General features: G+C 42.7%; 1 protein-coding gene across 4 annotated transcripts; it reads right to left on the bottom strand.

Moving 5' to 3' along the window:
- Window positions 1–2,043: 2,043 nt before the first annotated feature.
- On the bottom strand, window positions 2,044–21,012 carry LOC130043965 (zinc finger protein 14 homolog). Of its 4 annotated transcripts, none has more exons than XM_056136504.1 (5): window positions 20,981–21,012; window positions 12,284–12,371; window positions 9,388–9,514; window positions 8,302–8,397; window positions 2,044–3,727 (listed from the first exon to the last, which is right to left on the bottom strand). In XM_056136504.1, exons 2-5 carry the CDS (start codon window positions 12,290–12,292, stop codon window positions 2,361–2,363), a joined length of 1,599 nt encoding a protein of 532 aa, XP_055992479.1. In that variant the 5' UTR covers window positions 12,293–12,371; window positions 20,981–21,012; the 3' UTR covers window positions 2,044–2,360. The 4 variants fall into 4 exon arrangements, with proteins under 4 accessions (XP_055992479.1, XP_055992477.1, XP_055992480.1 ...); XM_056136502.1 differs by lacking the exon at window positions 20,981–21,012 and adding an exon at window positions 14,189–14,193 and having other exon boundaries at window positions 8,302–8,400; XM_056136505.1 differs by lacking the exon at window positions 8,302–8,397.
- Window positions 21,013–23,846: the final 2,834 nt, after the last annotated feature.

Here is a 23,846-nt window from a genome sequence, read left to right as displayed (position 1 = left end):
TTCACCATCTCTTAGTTTATGTCATTCACTAGTTGAAAAAGCATCAAGTAGTTCTGGGGTGGAATATTTCTTATTCTGGATCTGACCAGTTGCTTCCTTATGGTATTCATCTACTCAAAAATAATTTGTCATCATAACTCCTTTGGTTCATTATTTAGGAGAAATTGTCTAATATCACTTTTATAGAGGTTAAAATTGATCAAAAGACTCAGAGGGTACAGTTTGATAAACCACTATATAAAAATCATTTACAGTTTTAATATCCACTGAAGACCTTTTTTTCTGCACCCATTATTCTACTAGAGATTAGGGAAAACTTTTTAAATGCTACCAGTTTTTCTATATTTATTAGATTTGGGGGGGATGTTGGGAGGTGGGGGTCACATCCATTGATGTTCAGAAATTACTTCTAGTGGCGCTTGGAGGACCATTAGTTATAGTTGAAACTGGGTTTGCTGCATGCAAAGTAAGTCCCTACCTGCTATACTCTCTCTTCAGCCCCAAGTTAGAATTTTTAAAAAAAAAAAATTCATGAGTTTTGGTGGCTCTGAAACTTGGTAAATATAGGGGGAAAAACCCCCAAATGCTCACTTGTTCCTTATTTTTTTTTTATTTTGGGGGGTTGTACCCAGCTGTGTTCAGGGCTTACTCCTAGCTTTGTGCTCAAGTATCATTACTATGCCAGGAATCGAACCCAGGACGGCCACATATAAGGCAAATACCCACTGTACTATCACTCTGGCTCATTTCATTGGTTTTTAGAATAAATGAACAGTCACATTTCATAGTTGGCCAATTGTGATAATCAAGGGTACTATCAAAGTTGAACCATTTCAGAAGACCCAACTCCCCAAAGTTGAAGATGGAGGCAATTTGAATACCAAATACTACAACTATAATGGAATGATGTTTGCTTATTTTATGTTTTACAGAAAAAAAATGACATGCACACCCATAATATTAAACTTCCAGTTGCCTAGTTTCCTTTTTCTCCCATATTTGTTACTCAGACTCTAGGGCTTATAAGAATTTGCTTTTTGAGGCCAGCAAGAGAGAGTACAGCAGACACTTTTCTGGCATGTAGCCGACCCAGGTTTGATTCCTAGCATCACATATGATCCCCCCAAGAACACCCAACAGTGATCCCCGAACACAGAGCCTAATATAAGCCCTAAGCACTACCAGATGTGGCCCAGAAACTGAAGAGTTTTTTTTCTTTTTAGAATCTATAATGGAAAAATAATTCCATACAGAAGAGTCTTTAATAGTTGTACTTCTAATCTCACATTCACAAATTTTATTTATAAGGTTTCTTTTAGGCATGGAATTTTTGATGTAGCTCAAATCATAATTTATCTTGTATTACCTGCTAAGTTTTGTTTAAATATCACAGGAGCTGGGCAATGAGAAAGCACTTTACATTTATTCTATAGGATATTCCTTTCATATACGTTCACTAATACTGACAGTAACAATTTGGTACATAAAACATGCTATTTAGCTGCTGTTTTTCTATATTATTAACTACTTAATCTTTATAATAATCTTATTACACACTGCAGCCAGCTCATTCTGAATTGGTCCTCTCACTCTGTCTGTCCACTTATATAATCATCTTGCCTTGAGTATGTGAGCCTAGTAACTTGCCTCTGACCAGTAAAAGGCAGCAAAGATCATGAGATTCTATTTTATTCATTAGTTTGCAAAGTCACAGAACTTCGATTAAGTTAACAGATGCTACTGCCTTCTTGGCTTCTACAATTTTGATGAATTAAGCGGTCATGTTGAAGATGCTCAGGTGGCAAATAACTAAGGTCAGCCATCAACCAAATATCAACCAGAAAGGACCTCAGCAACAGCTCTCACGAGAGAAGTCAGCCAGAAACCTTGTAGGGTTGGACGTAGACCCCTTTCCCAGTGTGGCCTTCAGATGAGACCAAACTCTGGCTGAAATCTTAATCTCTATAAAATACCGAAGTAGAGAATTTGTCTCTGGTATGCCCATAAAAACTGTGAGATAAAAAAAGATGTGTATTATTTTAAGCAACTAGTTTGTAGTAATTTATTACATAGCAATCAATAACATACACATTTAATATTATCACCATTTTACAAGAGATCAAAATGAGGCACAGAAGTTTAGGTACCTTGGTAATAAAATGGAGATAATGACATATAAGGTTAAAGAATTGCCCACATTCAATACATTAGTCTCATATAAATTTAATGAATATAAACAATGGAAGGTATTCAAAACCACATTTTTGTAAGATGAAACATATGCTCAGTTGGGAAAAATACAAATTTTCTCAAAAATGAATCTTCAGATGTTCTGTAACATACAATTGAAGGCTCTTATTTTAATTTCCATTATGAATTTTCTGGTGTTGAGTGAGATGTGAATGTTGCCTAAAAGCCTTCTTACATTCTTTACATTTGTAAGGTTTCTCACCAGTATGAATTCGCTGGTGTTGAGTAAGAAATGAATAAAGTCGAAAAGCCTTACCACATTCCTTACATTCATAAGGTTTCTCCCCGGTATGAATACTCTGATGCTGAGTAAGCTGTGAGAGCAGTCTAAAAGGTTTCCTACATTCCTTACACTCGTAAGGCTTCTCACCAGTATGAATACTTTGATGTTGAGTAAGCTGGGAGAGTAGCCTAAAGGATTTCCCACATTCTTCACATTCAAAAGGTCTCTCACCAATATGAATGCTCTGATGCGAAATAAGTTGTGAGTAGCTACTAAAGGTCTTCCAGCATTCCATACATTCATAGGGTTTCTCACGGGTATGAATTCTCTGATGGCGAACAAGCTGTTGTCTTAATCTAAAAGTCTTCCCACATTCCTTACACTCATAGGGTTTCTCACCAGTATGAATACTCTGGTGAACGGTAAGTTGTTGGCATATTCTAAAGGCCTTCCCACATTCTTTACATTCGTAGGGCTTCTCACCAAAATGAATTTTCTGATGCACTCGAAGATCTGGACCACATACAAAGGCTTTTCCACATTCCCTGCACTCATAGAGTTTCTCAGCTGTGTGGAGCCTCTGATGGCGAGTAAGGTGTGTACACTGCCTGAAGGTTTTCCCACATGCCTTACATTCGTAGGGTTTCTCACCGGTATGAATTCTCTGGTGCCGAGCAAGCTGCTGATGGACTCGAAAGGCCTTTCCACATTCCTTACATTCATAGGGCTTTTCACCTGTATGAAGTCTCTGATGCTGAGTTAGTTCCTGAAGCACTGTAAAGGCTTTTCCACAGTCCTTACATTCATAGGGTTTCTCACCAGTATGAAGTTTGTGGTGACGAATAAGATGAGCCCGCTGTCTAAAGGCCTGCCCACATTCCTTACACTTGTAAGGCTTTTCACCAGTATGAATTCTCAGGTGTTGGCTAAGTGTTGAGCGACGAATAAAGGTCTTCCTGCATTCCTTACATTCATATAATTTTTCTCCATTATGGACTATCTGATATTCAGCAAGAAAATTATGTTTTTTGTAAGTGGCCAGTTTTTCCGAGGTAATTTTCCTTGGCCCCAAATATCCCACTTCTGGTGCCTTTTGCTCCTCAATCTTGTTTTTGCATTCCCAGTCATTTCTAAAAATGGACTGCTGAAGGCTATAGCTTTTAATCCTTTCCATTATTTCCCACTGAAATGAATATATTTCATAAATATCTTTTTTTGGGGATAAAGTATTGGTCCTGTTTCTGGACTCCAAATCTAAAAAAAAAAAAACATAAAGTAAACATGCTGTTTCCTGGATCCCAAAGAATAAAACTTTATAGAGAATTAAAAGACAACTTAAATAATAAAAAATAAAAAACACTTTATGGCACTAGATCATTGACATTTTTGCCACCAGTACTACACAGGTATATTTAAACTTTCATCTTCTGCAAAATCACATACCAAAAATTAGTTGAATTAGCTCCCTGTGGTGTATTCGATATGCCAAAAACAGTAACAAGTCTCACAATGGAGACATTACTGGTGCCCACTTGAGCAAATCGATGAACAACAGGATGACAGTGCTACAGTTCTACAGATCTCACAAATCTATGCAATTTTTATTTTGTTTATAGTTTTTGGGTCACACCCAATGGTGCTCAGGACTTTCAATGCACTAACATACAATAACATATCTCGAGAGGCAATACAGAGGTAGCTCCTCACAGCTGAAGGTCACTTCATAAATATTAAAATGCCCGTAAGTAAAGTGGAAATGTTGCAGTTAACACCTAAGACATTGTACATGCAGTAAGGATACCATTAAGGTGGGAACAGAAAAGTTTAATAAGTCTTGAGTCAGACATTATGCAAAAGTGACCTAAACATTTCTGGTCATGGGTATTTGTTAATTTTAACACAGGGAAGAAGGGCTCCTGACAATGAAGTATCAAAATAAAAGCACAGCTCCCTTTCGTGCTGAATGTTATAAATCGACCTCTACTATTCTGGACCCACTCAAATAGGAAAATTATTTGTGAAGCAACTCTTCATGTTATACAAACTATCATTCCCTATTTTGCATCATTCAGCTAATTTGTATTATGGGTTATTAGTGGCAATCTGAAATACATTTTCATATATTTGTATGAAACATATTGTCAGACATTTTGAGAAAAAAAGCACAGGGAACAAAACAGACTACAGGGTTGATGTAAGATTAAGAAAAATAGGTAAGGGGCTGGAGCGATAGTATAGTACAGCAGGTAGGGCATTTGCCTTGCACGTGGCTGACCTGAGTTCGATCCCTGGCATCCCATATGATCCCCCAAGCACTGCTAGAAATAATTTCTGAGTGCAAAGCCAGGAGTATTTGGTTTTGGGGCCATACCTGGCAGACCTCTGAGCATTGCCAGGTATGGCCTAAAAACCAAAAAGAAAAAAGAGATAGTTAAATCTGTTCATATGGTCTGACTGCTTTTGCATATCTCCACTCAATCATCACCTCCTCAGGGACTGGAGTACAGAATGTAAGGGGCTGACATGTGATTGACTTGGGGTTTGAGCCTTGCATGTGATTGACTTGGGGTTTGATCCCTTGAGCAATGCCAGGAGTGATTCCTTACCATGGAACCAGCCAAGTGTTCCACCCTACTATTCTGGACCCACTCAATTAGGAAGATTATTTGTGAAGCAACCATTTTCTATGTTATACAAACTATCATTCCTTATTTTACATGGTCCTCCCCCTCGTACCATACCAACTGAAGCTCCCCTCCATCGAAAAAACAAACAAACAAAAAACCCTAAAAACTAAACTAAAATTCACACATGCTTTCGGAATGTAACTAAGGGTAAAGTCATAAGTATATCAGGATTAGTAGCCTTTTAATAGAATGAAAGCCATTTCTTTCCTTGCCATTTAAAAAAAAATGATCTAGAGAATTATCTGAAAGCCAGAAAGAGCCACTAATTAGGACTCAACCATGCTGGGGTTAGAGATAGTATAGTGGATAGAGCGCTAGCCTGGCTCTTAGCTGACCTGTATTCAATCCTGGGCATCCCATATGGTCCCCCAAGCACTGCCAGGAGTAATTCCTGAGTAAAGAGTCAGGAGTAACCTCTGAGAATCACTGGGTGTGGCCCCTGCAAATGAAAAACTTAATCATTCAGTCATGCTGACACACTCTATTCTCAGAATTCAGATCTCAGAGACACAAGAAAATGAACTTCTGTTACTTAAGTCACCCAGAGTATATAGTTATAGTATCCCAAGCTCAAATTAACACAAATTTAGATATAGATAACTATAGTCCAATTTGTTAAAGAGAAAGAATACCCCTTCTTTTTGCTCAAATCTTTTACCAATTCCTAATGCGATGTTCTGTTTACTTGCTATTTTGTTTTATCTTTTGGGCACACTCAGTGAGGCTCAGAGCTTTCTCCTGGCTCTGTACTCAAGGACCACTCCTGGTAGTGCTTGGGGGACCATATGGAGTGCGGGGATTGAACCTGGTCTGCTGCGTGTAAGGCAAATGCCTGACTCTTTGTACTATCTCTCCAGCCCCATTTATTTGCTATTTTAAAGTAACTGTAGCTTCATAGAGGGTTGCAAAGAAATGCCAGTGAACACATCATGAAGGCCTTTCTCAATATTAATGTTATCAAACCAACTATTGGTCGAGCGGACCCAGTAACGTCTCCATTGGAGACTTTGTTGTTACTGTGTCTGGCATATCGAATACTCTCGGTAGCTTGCCGGGCTCTCCGAGAGGGGCGGAGGAATCGAACTCGGGTCGGCCATGTTGGCCGCTTGTAAGGCGAACGCCCTACCCGCTGTGCTATCGCTCCAGCCCAACTATAGTATGATATTCAAACCAAGAAATTAATATGGGTATAGCCCCCCCAATCGTATTTCGATCTCCCCAATCGTCTAAATCCTTTGTGTTACATGTGTTGTTCTTTGAAATTTTACCTTATGTACAACTCAATCAGCACAATCAAGATACTGTTCCCTAACTGCAAGATTCTCTTATAATAGTACTTTTTTGGTTTATGGGCCACACCCAGCTGCGCTCAAGGATCATTCCTATAGAGGCCTGGGGACCATATGGCATCCTGGAGATCGAACAAGGGTAGACCATGTGTGAGGCAAATGCCCAAACTGCTTTACTATAGCTCCGGCCCCTCCTTTGCCCTACTCTTTACGGCTCTAGCCAACCTCCCTTCTCACTGGATTTCTAACTCCTGTCAACTACTAATCCATTTCCATTTCTATAATAATGTTATTTCACAAATATTATATAGAACCTTTGGTGATTTTTATCATTCAGCATAATTTCCATTAATTTCACTACGTTGATTTCTTTCCTTTAAAAGAAATGTCTTTTGTTTGTTTTGGGCAGGGCTGGATCGATAGCACAGCGGTAGGGCGTTTGCCTTGCACACAGCCAACATGGCCGACCCGAGTTCGATTCTTCCGCCCCTCTCGGAGAGCCCGGCAAGCTACCGGGAGTATCTCGCCCACAAGGCAGAGCCTGGCAAGCTCCCTGTGACGTATTCGATATGCCAAACACAGTAACAACAAAGTCTCCAATGGAGACGTTACTGGGCCCGCTCAAGCAAATCGATGAACAACGAGAGGACAGTGATACCTGGAGATGCTCAGAAGTTACTCCCAGCTTTGTACTCAGCAATTACTTCTGGCAGTGCTCAGCGGACCATATGGAATGCCAGGGACGTGGGGCAGCCACATGCAAGGCAAATGTCCTACACACTGTATTACTGCTCCTGCCCCTTTTTAAAATGTTTTTTGGGCCATAGCTGAGAACTGCTCCCAAAGGTGCTTGGGGAATTCTATGGTGCTGGGGACTGACTCTAGAACTCCCACATACAAAAGCATCTATATCCCATTTTTCAATTTTTTTTTCTATTTTGTTTTTGGGCAGTGATGCTCCGGAATTATCCCTGGCACTGTCCTAAGGAATCACTCCTTGTGGGCTCAGGGACAATACTGAATTCTAGGTAGCAAACCTGGGTTGGCCGTGTACAAGGCGAGCATCTTACCTGCTATACCACTGCTCTGACCCAAAGCATCACCCCTAGTTTTTGGGTCACACTCCACTCTGCATGCAGCTGACAAGGGTTTGCATGAACCTGCAGGCAAAGCAAGTGCCCTACCCACTGTGCTATCTCTCAGTAGTTAAGACTGAAGTGATTATAAGGTTTCCCAGACCTCAGGCCATGATTTTTTTTTTAAATCACTGTGAGATAAGACTCTTAGAAAGCCGCTCATGATTAGGTTTCAGTCTACAGTGTTCCAACACCCACCCCTCCACCAGTGTATATTTCTAGCACCAGTGTCCCCAGGTTCCCTCCCATCATTCCATCACCCCCAACCCCTCACCCCCCATGCCTGCCTCTATGGCAGGTGTTTTTCCTCTCTTTCTCTCTTCTGTGGCAGATGCTTTTTCCCTCCCTCTCTTCCTCCTTCTCTCTCTCTCTTTCTTTACCCCCTCCCCTTTGGGCACTGTGGTTTGCAATATTGATACTGAAAAGTTATTAAGAATACTCCCTTACCTACTTTTAATCCTCCGTTCTTGTCCAATGTGATCATTCCCAGCTATTATTGTCATCCTGGTCTCTTCTCTAACTTACCCTCTGTCCCCCACATACTTGTGATTTATTCCAACCAGTAATCAGTTCTGCTTGCCCCTATTTTCCTAAGCCATGGGCTTTTGAAGCAAGCCTCCCACCCCCAAAGCATCACAAGGATTCCTCTTCCCTCTCCACCTCTGTTTTGACTGGAAGCAATGGTTCCCTAGGTTTGAGTGGCCCATGTGACTCACCATGATAGTGTCTTCTTGAACCTTCCCTCATAACCATCCAGGGATCCTTCCCTTCATCCAATAAAGCAACCACATCTGGTTTAGAAATGGCAGGACCTGCTTAAAATACAATGTGACAGAAAATTATAAACCCCAAAGTCCTTAGAATTCAGATTTGAATGAAACTTATAATAACCTATAGATGAAAACTGATTTAATAAAACCCATGAGTAAATAAATGCAAGACGCAGCTGAAGAATGATTGTATCAGGGTGATCAGGGTGTATCAGGACACAGGAAGAAACCAGAAGGTTAAGGCCTAATATAATTTAAACTCACACAAGCTCTGTTGGAAGGCAGTCGTGGACCAGTGGAAAACAGAATCTGGATGCAGATCATTTGGGTTCAAATCCTGCCTTCATTGCCATGTGTGTTTGGCAAATTATTAACCTGGTGTCAAAGTCTTCTTATTCTTCTCATGAAATGCGAATAGTAAAAAGTGTGCTTCTCACAGAGCTATTATGAAGATTAATAATGTGATGCTCAAAATAGTACCTAACCATGCATTGACTTGAGATTTGATTTTTTTTGTCTTGGTTTTTGGGTCACACTGGGCTCAGGGCTTACTCCTGGCGGGGCTGAGGGGACTATGTGAGATACCAGGAGAGAACCCTAGTCTGTAGCATACAAGGCAAGCACCTTACCACTGTACTCCATTTCGCCAGCACATTGTTCACTTGAGCTTTAAATAAACTTTCTAGACCCAACTAATGTAAGTTCTACAGGCACTCTCCTTACAGGTGGCTTCATCCACACTTTCATCAACTCTGAGCTCAAGTAATGTGAAATATAGTTTCTTTGAAAATGTTTATTGTAAGAAACCCAGAATCCAAATCTAGCCCCTCCGAGGATAAAACAAAAGAACTGCAAGTCTGAAGGGCAGGGCAGTTTGGGAGTCACAAAGGGTTAAACGGAAGGGTCTATTCACAATTGAATGGGGCTGAGACTATTCCTTTGGGAGCTGAAAAACATTGCCAAGTTTCTCAAAAGATAGTCCTGAAAATGACAGTGGAGATAGTCAGCATGACTTATGAGGATCAGCCTTACCTAGTGAGATGAAGTTGCTGTAATTCTCCCACATCACATCCCTATATAAGGCCCTCTGAGCCGAGTTCAGGAATTCCCACTCTTCCTGTGAGAAGTCTACAGCCACATCCCTGAATGTCACTAAACCCTGAAAACATAAAAATTACATAAGAAATAATAATAAAATCAAGAGCGAGAGAGAGAGAGTGCCCATGTATAATTTGCAAAAATAAATCAAACTTTGCTTAAGTGAAAAGAGAGGAGATTGAAAATTACACTTCGGAGAGGGCCCATGGCAAGCAAATAGGGCCAGACTGGAAACGTGGGTTACATAAAGGAGAGCGAGAGAGAATTTGTATCGCTGCAGCAGAGGGCCTACACAGTGAAGTCATCAATACAGCTGCAGGGCAGATTACCTTTTTACCCCACTCTATCTGGAAATGAATAAAATAACCAAAATATAATTTCAATTAAAAGAGGCTGAAGAGCGATTACAGAGGATAAGGTGCCTGCCTTATACACAGCTGACCCAGCACTACATAAAGTCCCCCAAGCCCTGCCAGCAATGATCCCTGAGCGCAGAGCCAGGAGTAAGCCCTGGCACCACTGATTTTGACTCCCCCTGGAAAAAAATAAACAAAACAAATGAAACAAAATAGTGCACATTAGCCTTCTGTAAGCTGTGTTTTTACCACAAATTCTCAAGACGTATGAAGTCTTTTATTTTCCCTTTAATATCATTTACTGTTTAATTGCTGAGAGCATAACCAGTTTACTCCCCACTCTGTGCTCAGGGATCTCTCCTGGTGGGGCTCTGCGGATTCTATGGGGTGCCAAGATTGAGCCCCAGTCTGCCAAGGCAAGCACCTTACCTGATGTATTATTTCTCTAGCCCCATAATATCATTTAAAAATTTATAACATTTCTGTTGCTATAGTATAGAATCTCTAACAATTTCAATTCAACATAGTTAAGATTTCTTTTTTTCCCTTTTGGGTCACATCGGCGATGCTCAGGGGTTATTCCTGGCTGTACACTCAGGAATTAATCCTGGTGGTGCTCAGGGGACCATATGAGATGCCAGGGATTGAATCCGGGTCGGCTGTGTGCAAGGCAAATGCCCAACCCACTGTACTATCGCGCCCAAGATTTTTATATTCTCAATATATAGTATGTTAAAGTTGTAAACATTTCCCCATTTACAATCAATTCTCTAGTAAACTTACTGAAATCTGTTTCATAGTTGTCCACATTTGAAATATGTTATATTCATGAGCCAGGGGAGACAGCTGAAAGGGCGCGTGTGAACACTCACATGTGGGAAGCCAGGATCTGATCTCCAGCACCGCTCAGGCCCAAGAGCCATGCTGGAAATAACCTGAGTCCCACCAGCTGTGACCTCACAAACAAAATAATCAAATATATTAGATTTAAATTTTTCATTTTTAGATTTTAATTAAAACAAACCCAAGCCTTCTCCTCTCAAAATTTACATTAACTGATCCCTAAACATCTGACTGATTTTCACCTTTGCTCATTTTGAGTTAGAGAACAATGAATCCTGTAGATAATGTGCTAAATCAATGCTTTACAGTGAGGAAAGGTTTTAGCCCCAGAAGACATCTGGATAGGGCCAGAGAGATAGGACAGTGGGTAGGACACTTGCCTTGCATGTGGATCAGGTTTGATCCCCAGAATCCCATAGGGTTACTGAGCCCCACCAGAAATAATTCCTGAATAGAGAGCCAAGAGTAACCTCTGAGCATGTGGGGTATGGTCACAAAACACAACAAAATAAAAAAATGGATATGGATAATATATTATCCAGTGTATAGGTAATACTGAAGTCGGTTTGGATGTCACAACAGGGCTAGAGGTTTGAATGTTAATGATATGTCACTGGTAGAAGCCAGGGACACTGTTAGACATCCTACAATGCATCTCCCACAAGACAAGGTTTTCTGGCTCAAAATATTAAGTAGATCCAAGGTTAGCAAACCTTGTTCTAGACTGGCACATCCTGAAAACATACACACTAACTATTGCTTTCAGCATTCTTGCAATGTTTGCCAGTGATAACCTTGATCTGCTAATCTCTTGTACTCCCCAGTGGTGAGATTGATGGCACAGCTAGCGAAGAAGCACAGGTGGGGAACTGGGCGTCACACTGCTTGGGGAATCCCCCCACTCCCCCCAAAACAGATGGCATGGAACAACAGGGTTTCACATGAAGTTCTAAAAATAGACAAAATTCATGTTCAAATCATACCTCCTCCCCCTCTTTCCCCCCTCCCTCCCCTTCCTTCTTCTCCTCCATTTTTTTTTTTTTTGCCTGCTGCTGGGTGGGTGGGACACACCTGGAGGTACTCAAAGTTCATGAAATGTTGGGAATAAACCCAGGGCTTGGGCTGTATCAACAGAACAGCAGGTAAGGCACTTGCCTTGCATGCAGCTGACCCAGGTGGGATCCCCAGCACTCCCTATGGTCCCCCAAACTGACCAGGACTAACCCCTAAGTGCCAAGTCAGCAGTAAGAACCGAGCATAGCCAGGTATGCCTTAAAACTAAAAAAAGAAAAATTTTAAAATAAAACTCATGGGCTGGAGTACTACAGGTAGGGAACTTGCCTTGCATATGGCCAACCCAGGCTCAGTCCCTGGCACTCCTTATGGTATTATAACTTTTGCCAGGAATGATCCCTGAGTATTAAACAGGAGGCAGCTCTGAGCACTGCTGGGTGTGGCCTCAAAGCAAACAAAAAATAAAACGCACGTCTTCATTCTTGTAAGGCAACCCATGCCAATTCCCAGTCCAAAGGGACTGAGCAGAATGCTAAGAGTGTCAATGTATTCAACTGATGACAATTCAACTCACCCATATCCTTATGATCACACGGTTTCTTTAATGTGCAACTTACATGGGCCATGGTTTCCAGCTGTAAGAATTGATCAGTCCGTTTTGAGCTTTCTCTGTTAGAAAAAATGCTGAGTCCAGAGAAGGCAGGTCTGAAAGGGAAAAAAGAAGCCATAAAGCCAGATGCTCCTTAGCGTCCTCAAAATGATTTGCAATAACAGTAATTCGTAATAATGTGAACTTTTATGCCTCTTCTAATTCTTTTCCACCATTCATAGACAGAGAAACTGGAGGAGAGAATAGAGACTGAGGAGAGATTCAAACCTCAAAGAAACCCAGCTAACAATGACAGATTCTGTGCAGAAGCTGAGAGACTTTCATAGAATTTTTGGCCAGTTCTCACCTGTCCTATGGGTCTGGTCCTGACAGTGAACTACTTGGACTGTTTCTGAGTTTTTTCTCCCTCCAGGACAACTCTCCAGGATGGAGAAATAAGACACATAATCCAATACAGACCCCTTGGGGTCTTAAGGGATTTCTGATCCTGGACTCTATGCAGGAAGATGAAAATACGCAGACTGAGCCTGGCTGCTACTGCCATTATAACACTGTCCTGGCCTGCCCATTTCTCAATCAGTACCTCTCAATCCCTGATGTCCTGGCCACCCACTCTTTCACGATTCCAGTCCGGGAGAGGGACTTGGCTGGCCGCAGCTACAATCACTGAGATCTAAGTATTACGTACAAAAATCTCTCATACATGCTGATCCTTAGCATGGTTCTTTAGCAGAGCACTCTCCTTTCAACGTCTCAGGAAACTTGATTCTCAGGGGTTCCATCATTGTCCAAACTCAGTGATAGAGGGCTGGAATGATAAGGTAATTTGGCTGCATGTGGTTTACCCAGGTTTGTTCCTCATAACCTCATATAGTTCCCCCAACTGGCTGGGAGTGAGCCCTGAGAGCAGAGGTAGGAGTAAGCCCTGAGCACAGCCAGATGTGGCCCTCCAAAGAAAAGGATTCAGGGGGTGAGTTTTGAGGAACTATATGGGGTATATTTTTTGAAACATATGGGCAACCATATGAGCTACCTGGGATTGAACCTGTAGGCAAGCACCCTATCCACTGTACTATCACTCTGGCCAAAACAAAAATAGAGCTTCATTTCAAAACTTTTTTGCACTAAGAAGGCTTAAAACTTCCCCCCGCCCCCCCCCCCGAAGTCTAAGATTTCTGCCTCATTGAGAAAAATTTAAGGAAGGGGAAATTCACTAAAAATTAGAAATAAACTCTCAAAATACCTAAACTCCCTACTAATTAAGGAGATGCAGGTAAAAGTCACCAAAAAATTATTTTTTACGATGACTGGTTGAAGAAATCTACAAGACTAATGATGCCCCATTATTAACAAGTTCAACGGGGAAAGGACAGTCTCTTCCTCCAAGTGAGAAGCAGTAATTTTAATAGTTCCATACCTACAAACACTAATTCTGGAAAATGTATACATGGGGGCAATGTATATTTCTGGGGCATATGAAACATGGACATCAGGATGCATGTGGAGATGTTATGTGGTGGACAAAGGTTAAAAAGACCCTAATTGGGGAGCTGTAGTGTAGTTACACTATTAAAAACCATGGGGCCAGAGAGACAAGAAAGTGGGTAAAGTGCTTACTTTGCATACGTCTAACTTGGGCTCAATGCTAAGCACCACATATAGTCCCCGGCGTCCTATCAACAGTGATCCCTGAGTGCAAAGCTAGCCCTGAGAACACTGTAGACGCCCCACCCTCTCAAAAAAAAAAGCGATAGTGTTGTCTTAATTTTGACAAAATGGGTGAAGCCAATATATTATATGTGGATATGAATATTTATTACTAGTCATCCATGAGAATCCATGAAGTCAGACAGAAAGCTATGTCCTACTTGCTAACTTGTCTGGATTTGCAACACACGGGCAAACAGCGTACCTAGCTTTTCATGAAACATCTACCGAGCAGCTACTGTCCATCAGGCACTGTCCTAGGCATTTGAAATACAAGGATAAGCTCCATTTATTTGTCTGTGTTTGCTTTGAGGGCATACCCAACAGTGCTTAGGGGCATTCTGGCCCTAGTCTCTTTATTTTATTTATTTATTTATTTTTTTATTAGTGAAACATCATGAGGTACAATTATAGACTTATAAATTTTTGTGCTTGGCTTTCAGTTATACAATGATCAAGTACCCATCCCTCCACCAGTGCCCATTCTCCACCACCACGGGTCCCAGCATCCCTCCCACCCCCCATCCCCCCTGTCCCACCCTGCCTCTCTAGTCCCTTCATTTTAATGTGAAAAGATATCATAACTGTATTTTTTAAAATATTAGCTGTATATATTTTTATTCTTGCTTAAATAATTTGGTTTATTTTAGGACTACACCTAGCAGTGCTCAGGGTTTACTTCTGGCTCTGTACTTAAGGATCATTCCTGGTGGGGCTAGGGCAAGCACCTTACCCACTACACTATGTCTTCTGCTCCCAAAATGAATATTAATATGGGTAGTTAATAATTAATACATACATACAAATGAATAGCTAGGTATTAAAAATGAGTATGTGAGAAGGCTCTGGGGCTAGAGAGATAGAACAGCAGGTAGGGTATTCGCTCTGCATGCAGCCAACCCAGGCTCGAGCCCCAGCATCTCATATGGTCCCCTGAGCATCATCCGGAGAAATTCCTGAGTGCAGAGTCAGAAATAACCCCTGAGTATAGCCATGGCTAAAAAAGTAAAAATAAAAAATATTTTAAAAGGCTACTATTATACTTTGTTAAAGCAAACATAAAAATAGAAATATAGGGCTGGAGCGATAGTACAGAGGGTAGGGAGTTTGCCTTGCATGCGGCCGACCCAGGAAAAAGTCCCAGTATCCCATATGGTCGCCTGAGTAACGCCAGGAGTAATTCCTGAGTGCCTAAGGCCTGTGCATCACCGGGTGTGGCCCCCCTCCAAAAAGAAATATATAAAATACAAAAATAGAACTAGAAAAGTAGAAAAACCATGAAAATAGTGTATGAAATGACCATTATTGGTAATTTGTTGCTATACACTTTTTTTTGAAGATGACGAACACTTTAATTTTTGTGGGGGGGAGGCGTTGGGGCATCCTATGTTTGATTTTGGACCACAGGGCGGAGGAGGAAAGGGAGAGAAAGAGAAAAGGCCTAACACAATAAAGGGCTTACAGCAGCAAAAGGCATTTTTTGTTTTCATTCAGGAGGGGGCACTTAGGGTCACACCTGGCAGTACTTAAGAGACTACTCCCATCTGTGTTTAGAGGGTCGCTCCTGGCAGAGCTCAGGGAAGCATGCGATACCAGGGATCAGACTGGGTCTCTGACATGCAAAGCAATCTCTAGCAAATAAACATTTGCCAATAAACATTTGGCAAATAAACAGTTAATAAGTCAAAAACATCACTGAAAATGAAGAGTGTTATATATTCTCTTCTCAAAATTAAGAAAATTCTCTAGAGTTCTTTCTTTTCTCTTTGACCGCACACAAAAAAATGGGGCCTGACTTTTTACTGTAGCACTGTAGCACTGTCCGTCCTCCCATTGTTCATCGATTTGCTCGAGCGGGCCCAGTAACGTCTCCTTTGTGAGACTCATTGTTATCGTGTTTGGCATATCAAATACATCACGGATAGCTTGCCAGGCTTTGCCATGCAGACAAGATACTGTTGGTAGCTTGCCAGGCTCTCTGAGGGGGCGGAGGAATCGAACCGGGTCAGCCAGGTCAGTTGCATGCAAGGCAAACGTCCTATCTGCTGGGCTACTAATAAATTTCAAAGCTTTTCTCTGATAGGAAAGTCCTTGACTAACAATTTACAAAAGAGATGAAGCAAATGTGGCACATTCCTCGTGGTTTTGGGAACCAAGGAGACAGCTCAACTGTTAAAGCAAAAGCTTGGCATATTCAAGGCCCAGCATTCAATCCCTAGCCCCATGTTTCCCTTCAGGCACTACCAAATGTGGCCCCGATAACCCCCAGGCAATGCGAGATTTGAAAAACAATGTATTCCCAGGTCCAAGCACCAAATCTTCAGGTTTGCATCAACAGGCCTAGAATCAGCAGGAGAGGCCTCAACTTAAAAAAAAAAAATTTAAAATAATCCTACTATTTTGATATGGGTTTTAAGAAAAAAATAGAAATACAACATAGTATAATTAAACCTATGTGTCAAAGCATTATCTTTCAAAATATTAATTTATTCATATGGATCCTGTACAGTAGGTTCTATTAATGGTTTTAGTTTGTTTGTATTTTTAAGCCACACCCAGCTTTGCCCAAGCTTTACTCCTGGCTCTGTGCTCAGGGATCATTCCTGGCAGTGTTTGGGGCACCATGTGGGGTAGCAGGGATCATATGGGGTCAATGCTTTTAAGGCAAGTGTACTATCTTACACTTAAGGCCTGCTGTCCTATCGCTCGGGCCCAAGTAGATTCTATTATTATCCTCCTTTTACAGATGAAGTAACTTGTGCACAATAACATGGACTGAGTTTCACTAATCAAGTCCACCACTGTGAGTGGCAAATTTTAAGTTAAACTCTTAAAAACTTCTTTTTTTTTTTGCTTTTTGGGTCATACCCAGCAATGCACAGGAGTTACTCCTGGCTCATGCACTCAGATATTACTCCTGGCGGTGCTCAGGGGACCATATGAGATGCTGGGAATTGAACCTAGGTCGGCTGCGTGCAAGGCAAACACCCTACCCGCTGTGCTATTGCTCCAGCCCCTAAGAAGTTAACTTCTTAACCGATACAGATACTACACTAAACTGCCCCTTGTAAGATCATATAAATATATGGTCTAAAACAAATTCATGGGACTCACTGATAGTACAGTGGGGAGGGCATTTGCCTTGCATGCAGCCAACCTGGGTTTGATCTCCAGTATCCCATATGGTCCCGTGAGCCCCGCAAGAAGTAATTCCTGAGTGAAGAGCTAGGATTAAACCCTGAACAACAGTTAGGTGTGACCCAAAAAGCCAATAAATAAGATTATAAAAAATAAAACAAGTTCATGCCATTAAAAAGTTCAAAACACTCAACTTTAGGGGCTGGAGTGATAGTACAGTACAGCGGGTAGGGCGTTTGCCTTGCACATGGCCAACCTGGGTTCTATTCCCAGCATCCCATATGATCCCCTGAGCACTGCCAGGAGTGATTCCTGAGTGCAGAGCCTGGAGTAACCCCTGTGCATCGCTGGGTATGACCCAAAAAGCAAAAAAAAAAAAAACAAAAAAATCAAAACAAAAATCCACTCAACTTTATTCCCTTCTTCTACTAGTCTCCCCTCTATTAACACAAAACTATTTCTGTTAAAATAGCATTACCACTCCTTCAAAACGTCAAAAGTAGAAGACCCCCTCCCAGGATGGGAGATGCGTGCTGAGAATAGACTATAGACTGAACATGATTGCCATTCAATGCCTCTTTTGCAAACCACAGCACCCAAAAGGACAGAGAGAGCAAAGGGGAATGCCCTGCCACAGAGACAGAGTGAGATGGGGGGGATGGGGGGGGATGGGGGGATGGGGGGGTGGGAAGGATACTGGGATCAGTGGTGGTGGAGAATGGGCACTGGTGGAGGGATGGGTATTCGATCACTGTATAACTAAAACCCAAGCAGAAAAATTTGTAAGTCTACAACTGTACCTCATAGAGTTTTACTAATAAAAATTAAAAAAAAAAAAAAGGAAGGCCCTATCCCAATCCCACCATCTTGTCTTCTGCTTCTTTTATTAGTTTTGGGACCATACCTGGCAGTGAAAGAAGCCTGTTTCCTCCTATCGGCTACTGCGGACAAGTCCATTTTAGATGTTTTCATTCCATTCTTGCAAAGTCTAGAGTTCTTCCTGACTATGGGAAGTCAGCAATTTCCCATGACCATAAATTCTGCCCCAAAGTTTAGGTTTATGGGAGACTAAAAGATAATGGGTAACACCTAAGGCAACTGGTCAAATAGATAAGCCAGAAGACCTAAACTAGCCAGACCACCCTGTATTCTCTGTAAAATTCTTGTCACGTGGGACTCTGCGCCAGGCTGTGGGGTGGGTGAGAGCCCTCCCCACCCCAAGGGACCCAGCTCCGGCAGCCGACTTCCACTACCCGACCACTGCCACGATCCAGGCCACTTTCTGAACCGACACATTATAAGACACTTCTTACTCATTAATGCCTCTCAGAGAGCCCGGCAAGGTACCGAGAGTGTCCCGCCCGCACAGCAGAGCCTGGCAAGCTCCCCGTGGCGTATTCGATATGCCACATACAGTAACGACAATGGGTCTCATTCCCCTGACCCTGAAAGAGCCTCCAATCATTGGGAAAAGACGAGTAAGAAGAGGCTGCTAAAAATCTAGGGCCGGGAGGAATGGAGCCATTGGTGGTGCCTGCTCGAGTAATTCGATGATCAACAGGATGAAAGTGATACAGTGATTCTTGTTACTTGACAAGTAACACAAAGCCCCAGTTTTACTATAAAAACCTGACAAAATGAGCCACACTTTAGTCCTACACATGAATTTCTTATTTTTGGACTACTGCCCAGTGTACTTTTCTTTTTTTGTTCTTGGTCCACACCTGGTGGTGCTCAGGGATGACTCCTGGCTCTGCACTCAGGAATCACTCCTAGTGATGCTCAGGGGACTATATAGGATGCCAGGGAATGAACCAAGGTTGGCCATGTGCAAGGCACGTGCCCTACCCACTGTGCTATCGCTCTCTCCCCTATACTTTTCTATCATTTTTTAACTGATTTTAAGCATCTCATTACTCAGTATATTCATTCTTGAAAATATTGAAGAACCTGTGAACCTGTCACTGCTCATGCATCAACAGTGCTCAGGACTTAATTCTGGATCTGTGCTCTGGGATCCCTCCTGGTGAGGCTTGAGGAACCATTTGTAGTAGTGGAGATCGAACCAGGGTCAACTATATGTATAAAAAGAATGTAAACCCGTACTATATTTTTTAAAAATTATTTTATTAATTTACTTTGCTTTTTGGGTCACACTCAGCAATGGCAAATACCCTACCCGCTGTATTATCGCTCCCCCACGCCCCTATACTATATCTCAATCCTTGTACTCTATCTGTTCTTAACCCCTGTACTATATCTCCCTCTCCCTCTACTTCTAAACTTAGGAGTAGAGAGCAAAGAAATCTAGCTATTTTACTTAAAATACAATGTCATCTTCTCAACCAGACTGAAATTAAACTCCCTTCAGAAGGTTTGTCTGCTGTTCATTCGAACGATCACAGAAACAGTTTATAGGAGGAATTAGATGTCAGACATTCCTGAGAATCCACTTGAGAGAATCTTGTGTGAGGAAAGAGCTGGCTGCCCACCCTCATTGGCTCCATCATTCAGTGGGGGAAGGGCATGCAAAAAAAACTTCCAGTCAGGGTTGACCTTGAGAGATAGTACAGCAGGTAGGGCGTTTGCCTTGCTTGGCAGACCCAGGTTGGATCCCGGGCATATCCCATATGGTCCCCTGAGCAGCGCCAGGAGTAACTCCTGAGCAAAGCCGGGTGTGACCCAAAAAGAAAAAGAGAGAGAGAGAGAGAGAGAGAGAGAGAGAGAGAGAAAGAAAAAGCTCCAGGTCAATGGGTTGAGTATTTCAGGAGGTAAAGTCTCATCAGCTAAAAAACCCAGGAAAATGCTTATCTTATCTACCAAAAATTTTTAGAAAGAGTAACTGAGAAGAAAATTCCACAGAATGGCTGGAAGGAGAGGGAGAAGAAAAGCTCTTTTGAAAGGGGCTGATCCAGCTGAAGGGTTTTTTAGTAGTCGGCAATAATTTCTGAGAACAGATGACGTTTCTAAAGTGAGATCAGGAGGGGCAGCAATTAGAGCTATTAAGAAACGAGGGCAGTTCAACGACCGCGTGGCTACAAGAGCCAAAGTTCTCTGGCTCATCAATGGAAGAATGAAGAAAGCTGGAACCCCGTGCTGGCATTTTACAGCTGTGGCACGACCCGGGAAAAACTGTTTCCCGCCAATAGCTGGCTTTATCTGTCTCTTCTTGGTCAACCTCGACAGGGCTGCTTCGTCTTTTCCATCTAAGCAGATATGCTCTTTTTCATAGAAGCAAATGTCCCTCAAGGCCGAGGAGGTAAGAACGTTTCATGAAACTATGCGGAAACTACAAATTCATACGATAGATCTATCTATAAACATCCCCCACCCCCCAACGCACCCACGACTATCAACCATTTCCCCCCTTTCTCTTGCCTTCCTTGGGTAGGAATCTTGCCACCGTCGGCCTTTCTCGGGCTAACACCCTCGATCTGGCTCACTACCACACTTGCGCCCACCCTGAGCCTCACAGAAGGCGATGAAGATTACAAGCACGCCCGTGGCAACGCTGACCCTTCGCGGTATCGCGTGAAAGGCCGCAGAACGAAGGCCAGGGCTGACATCCGTCTCCGAGTTGCCGCCCGCGTCCTAAGGCTCGGCCCTTCTTCTCAGGACGGCGTCTCTTGGTCGCGGGCCTGCACTCTGGGGCTTTCAGGGATCTAACTCGGTGCCTGCCATTCTGGGCCGCGGTCTCCGAGGCGGCCCCGAGACCGGAGGGGAGAGGGCGCCACAGGGTCCTCGGTGCCCGGTCAAGCGTCACAAATGCCACAGTCACCGCAGGCCGGTTCACAGATGTGCCCGCGCCACCCCCGCGCCACCCCCGTGCCCATTTCCTCATTGCACGCGATCAACTCACCTCTCGGAGGCCACACCACCGAGGAAGCAGGAAGGAAGCGGGGCGCGGAGGCCTGTGGGAAATGTAGTTCGTCCGGGAGGGCCTGGTCCCCGCCCCCGTGAGCAGCTCGGGAATGCGCTTGCGCGAACGCCCAACGCCGGCAGCCCCCCCCCCCCCCCCCCCCCCCCCAAAATTGATTGTCCGGGTAGGGGTTTCAAGCCGATTCCCAATTGAAACACACTCGCGAACTCCGGTTTGTGCTAGTTGGTGGCTTGAGAAAGAAGTCTTGGGGTCTAATACATACCCGGCATATAGCAGGTACTCATAGATACCCTGGTGGGATGTGGGTATATCAGATCCTTGATAGAAATAGCCCCCAAACTCTAGCAGACAGAACAGCCCCAGGACCTAGATACAGGTTAGGTTTGCTTAAACACCAGCTTTTGTCTTACCCTTTTCTCTGCAGGTAGCAGTTGAGGGATCTGGATCGTTCTAGTAAAGTTAGTTATGTTAAGATGGTTAGTACTGTCATTCTGAGGTCCTTTGATGTTTTTAAACTGAGTAATTATTTTTTTTTATTAAAAATTTTTTTTTAATAGTGAGACATCATGAGGTACAGTTGCAGACTGACACATTTTTGTGCTTGGGTTTCAATTATACAATGATCAAGTACCCATCCCTCCACCAGTACCCATTTCCCACCACCACGGATCCCAGTATCCCTCCCACCCCCCATCTCCCCCATCCGAGTGCTACTAAATTTTTTTAAATTTTGTTTCTTTTTTTTTTTTTTACAGTTGTAGATTTACAATTTTTTGTGCTTGGGTTTCGATTATACAATGATCAGATACCCATCCCTCCACCAGTGCCCATTTTCCACCACCATGGATAATATCCCCCCACCCCCATTCCCCCATCACCCCCTGCCTCTGTGGCAGGGCAATCCCCTGTGTTCTCTCTCTCCTTTTGGGTGTTGTGGTCTGCAAAAGAGGCATTGAGTGGCAAACATGTTCAGTCCATAGTCTACTTTTGACATGCATCTCCCCTCCTGGGAGGATCCTCCAAACACCCTTTATTTGGTGCTCCCTTTTCTATCTGAACTGCCCTTTCCTCTAGGATACCCGGCTGGCCTTTAAGTTATGGAATAATCCTCCTGGTGCTGATCTCAGCTATTCTTGGGTATTAATCTCACTTTGTTACTTTATATCCCCCAGATAAATGCAATCTTTCTATGTCTATCCCTCTCTTTCTGACTCATTTCACTTAGCATGATACTTTCCATATTGTACCACTTGTATGTAAATTTCATGACTTCATCTTTTCTAACAGCTACATAGTACTCCATTGTGTAGATGTACCAAAGTTTCTTTAACCAGTCATCTGTTCTTGGGCATTCAGGTTTCTTCCAGTTTCTAGCTATTGTAAAGAGTGCTGCAATGAACAAACAAGTGCAGATGTCACTTCGACTATACCTTTTTGCCTCTCTGGGATATATTCCCAGGAGTGGTATTGCTGGGTCAAATGGGAGCTCAATTTCTAATTTTTTGAGAATCGTCCATACTGTTTTCCAGAAGGGCTGAACCAGTCGACATTCCCACCAACAGTGAAGGAGTGTCCCTTTCTCGCCACATCCACGCCAGCATCGGTTGCTTTTGCTCTTTTGAATGTGGGCCAGTCTCTGAGGTGTGAGATGGTATCTCATTGTGGTTTTGATCTGCATCTCCCTGCTGATTAATGATGTAGAGTATTTTCTCATGTGCTTTTTTGCCATTCGGATTTCTTCTTTGAGAAAATTTCTGTTCATTTCATTGCCCCATTTTTGGATGGGGTTGGATGTTTTCTTCTTGTGGAGTTTAACCAGTATTTTGTATATCCTGGATATCAACCCCTTGTCAGATGTGTATTTGGTGAATATCCTTTCCCATTCTGTAGACTGTCTTTGTATTTTGGTCACTTAAACCGAGTAATTATTAACAGAGGTATCTATTTTTATTTTCCTCTATTACATCATGCTTTGCTTTGAGCATTTTTAAGCTCTCAAAAAAAAGCAAACCAGAGGCTGCAGAGTGTACAATAGGTAAAGCACACTACCAACCCAGTCACACACTGCTAACCTGGTTCATCCTGGGCACCCCATACAGTCTCCTGAGACAGCCAGGAGTGATCCCTGAGCATAGAGCCAGGTGTAAGCCCTGAGCACAGCCAGGTATGCCCTAAAAAACCCCAAAATAATCTTGCTTTATATATATATGAAGCTCACATATAGTTTTGCTTAACTTTTCTGTGTCCAAGACTACCCAGAAACAAATTAGTAAACTAATAGTCATGTTTTCTCAGGGTGGGCTGCAGACAATTGTGGCAGAGGAAACCAACAGTGTCCCCTCTCCATACTGCCTTATTTAAATCTCTATTTTTGTAGATACATAACCTTTTACAAATGTGACGCCACTTCCTTCTATTGGGTTAAATAGAAGGGGGCACACTCAGCAATGCTCAAGGGTTATTCCTGGCTTTGCATTCAGGAATTACCCCTGGTGATGCTCAGGGGACCACAAAGGATTCCAGTGATAAAACCCCGGGTTGACCACTTGCACGGAAAGCACCCTACCTGCTGTCTCTAGTTGGATGCTGCTTCATTTATAAAAAAAAAAAAAGTTATTTTGGGTCACACCCAGTAATGCTCAGGACTTCATTCTGGTTCTGCACTCAGGATCTATTTCTGGTGAGGTTCTGCACTTAGAGATCTATTTCTTCTGAGGTTCCTGGGGGACAGTGGGTGCCAAGAATTGAACTCGGGTCTGTCACATGCAAGGCAAGTGTCCTATATTCTGTACTATTACTTCAGCCTATTAATTCAGTGCAATCTAAGTGCTTTTTGTCTTGCTTG

The sequence above is a fragment of the Sorex fumeus genome, unplaced genomic scaffold, assembly GCF_029834395.1.
Source record: "Sorex fumeus unplaced genomic scaffold, SorFum_2.1 ptg000122l, whole genome shotgun sequence".
In the NCBI taxonomy this organism is placed as follows: domain Eukaryota; kingdom Metazoa; phylum Chordata; class Mammalia; order Eulipotyphla; family Soricidae; genus Sorex; species Sorex fumeus.
Note: the sequence above shows the minus strand (reverse complement) of the source record. Positions and strands in the feature narration are given on the sequence as shown.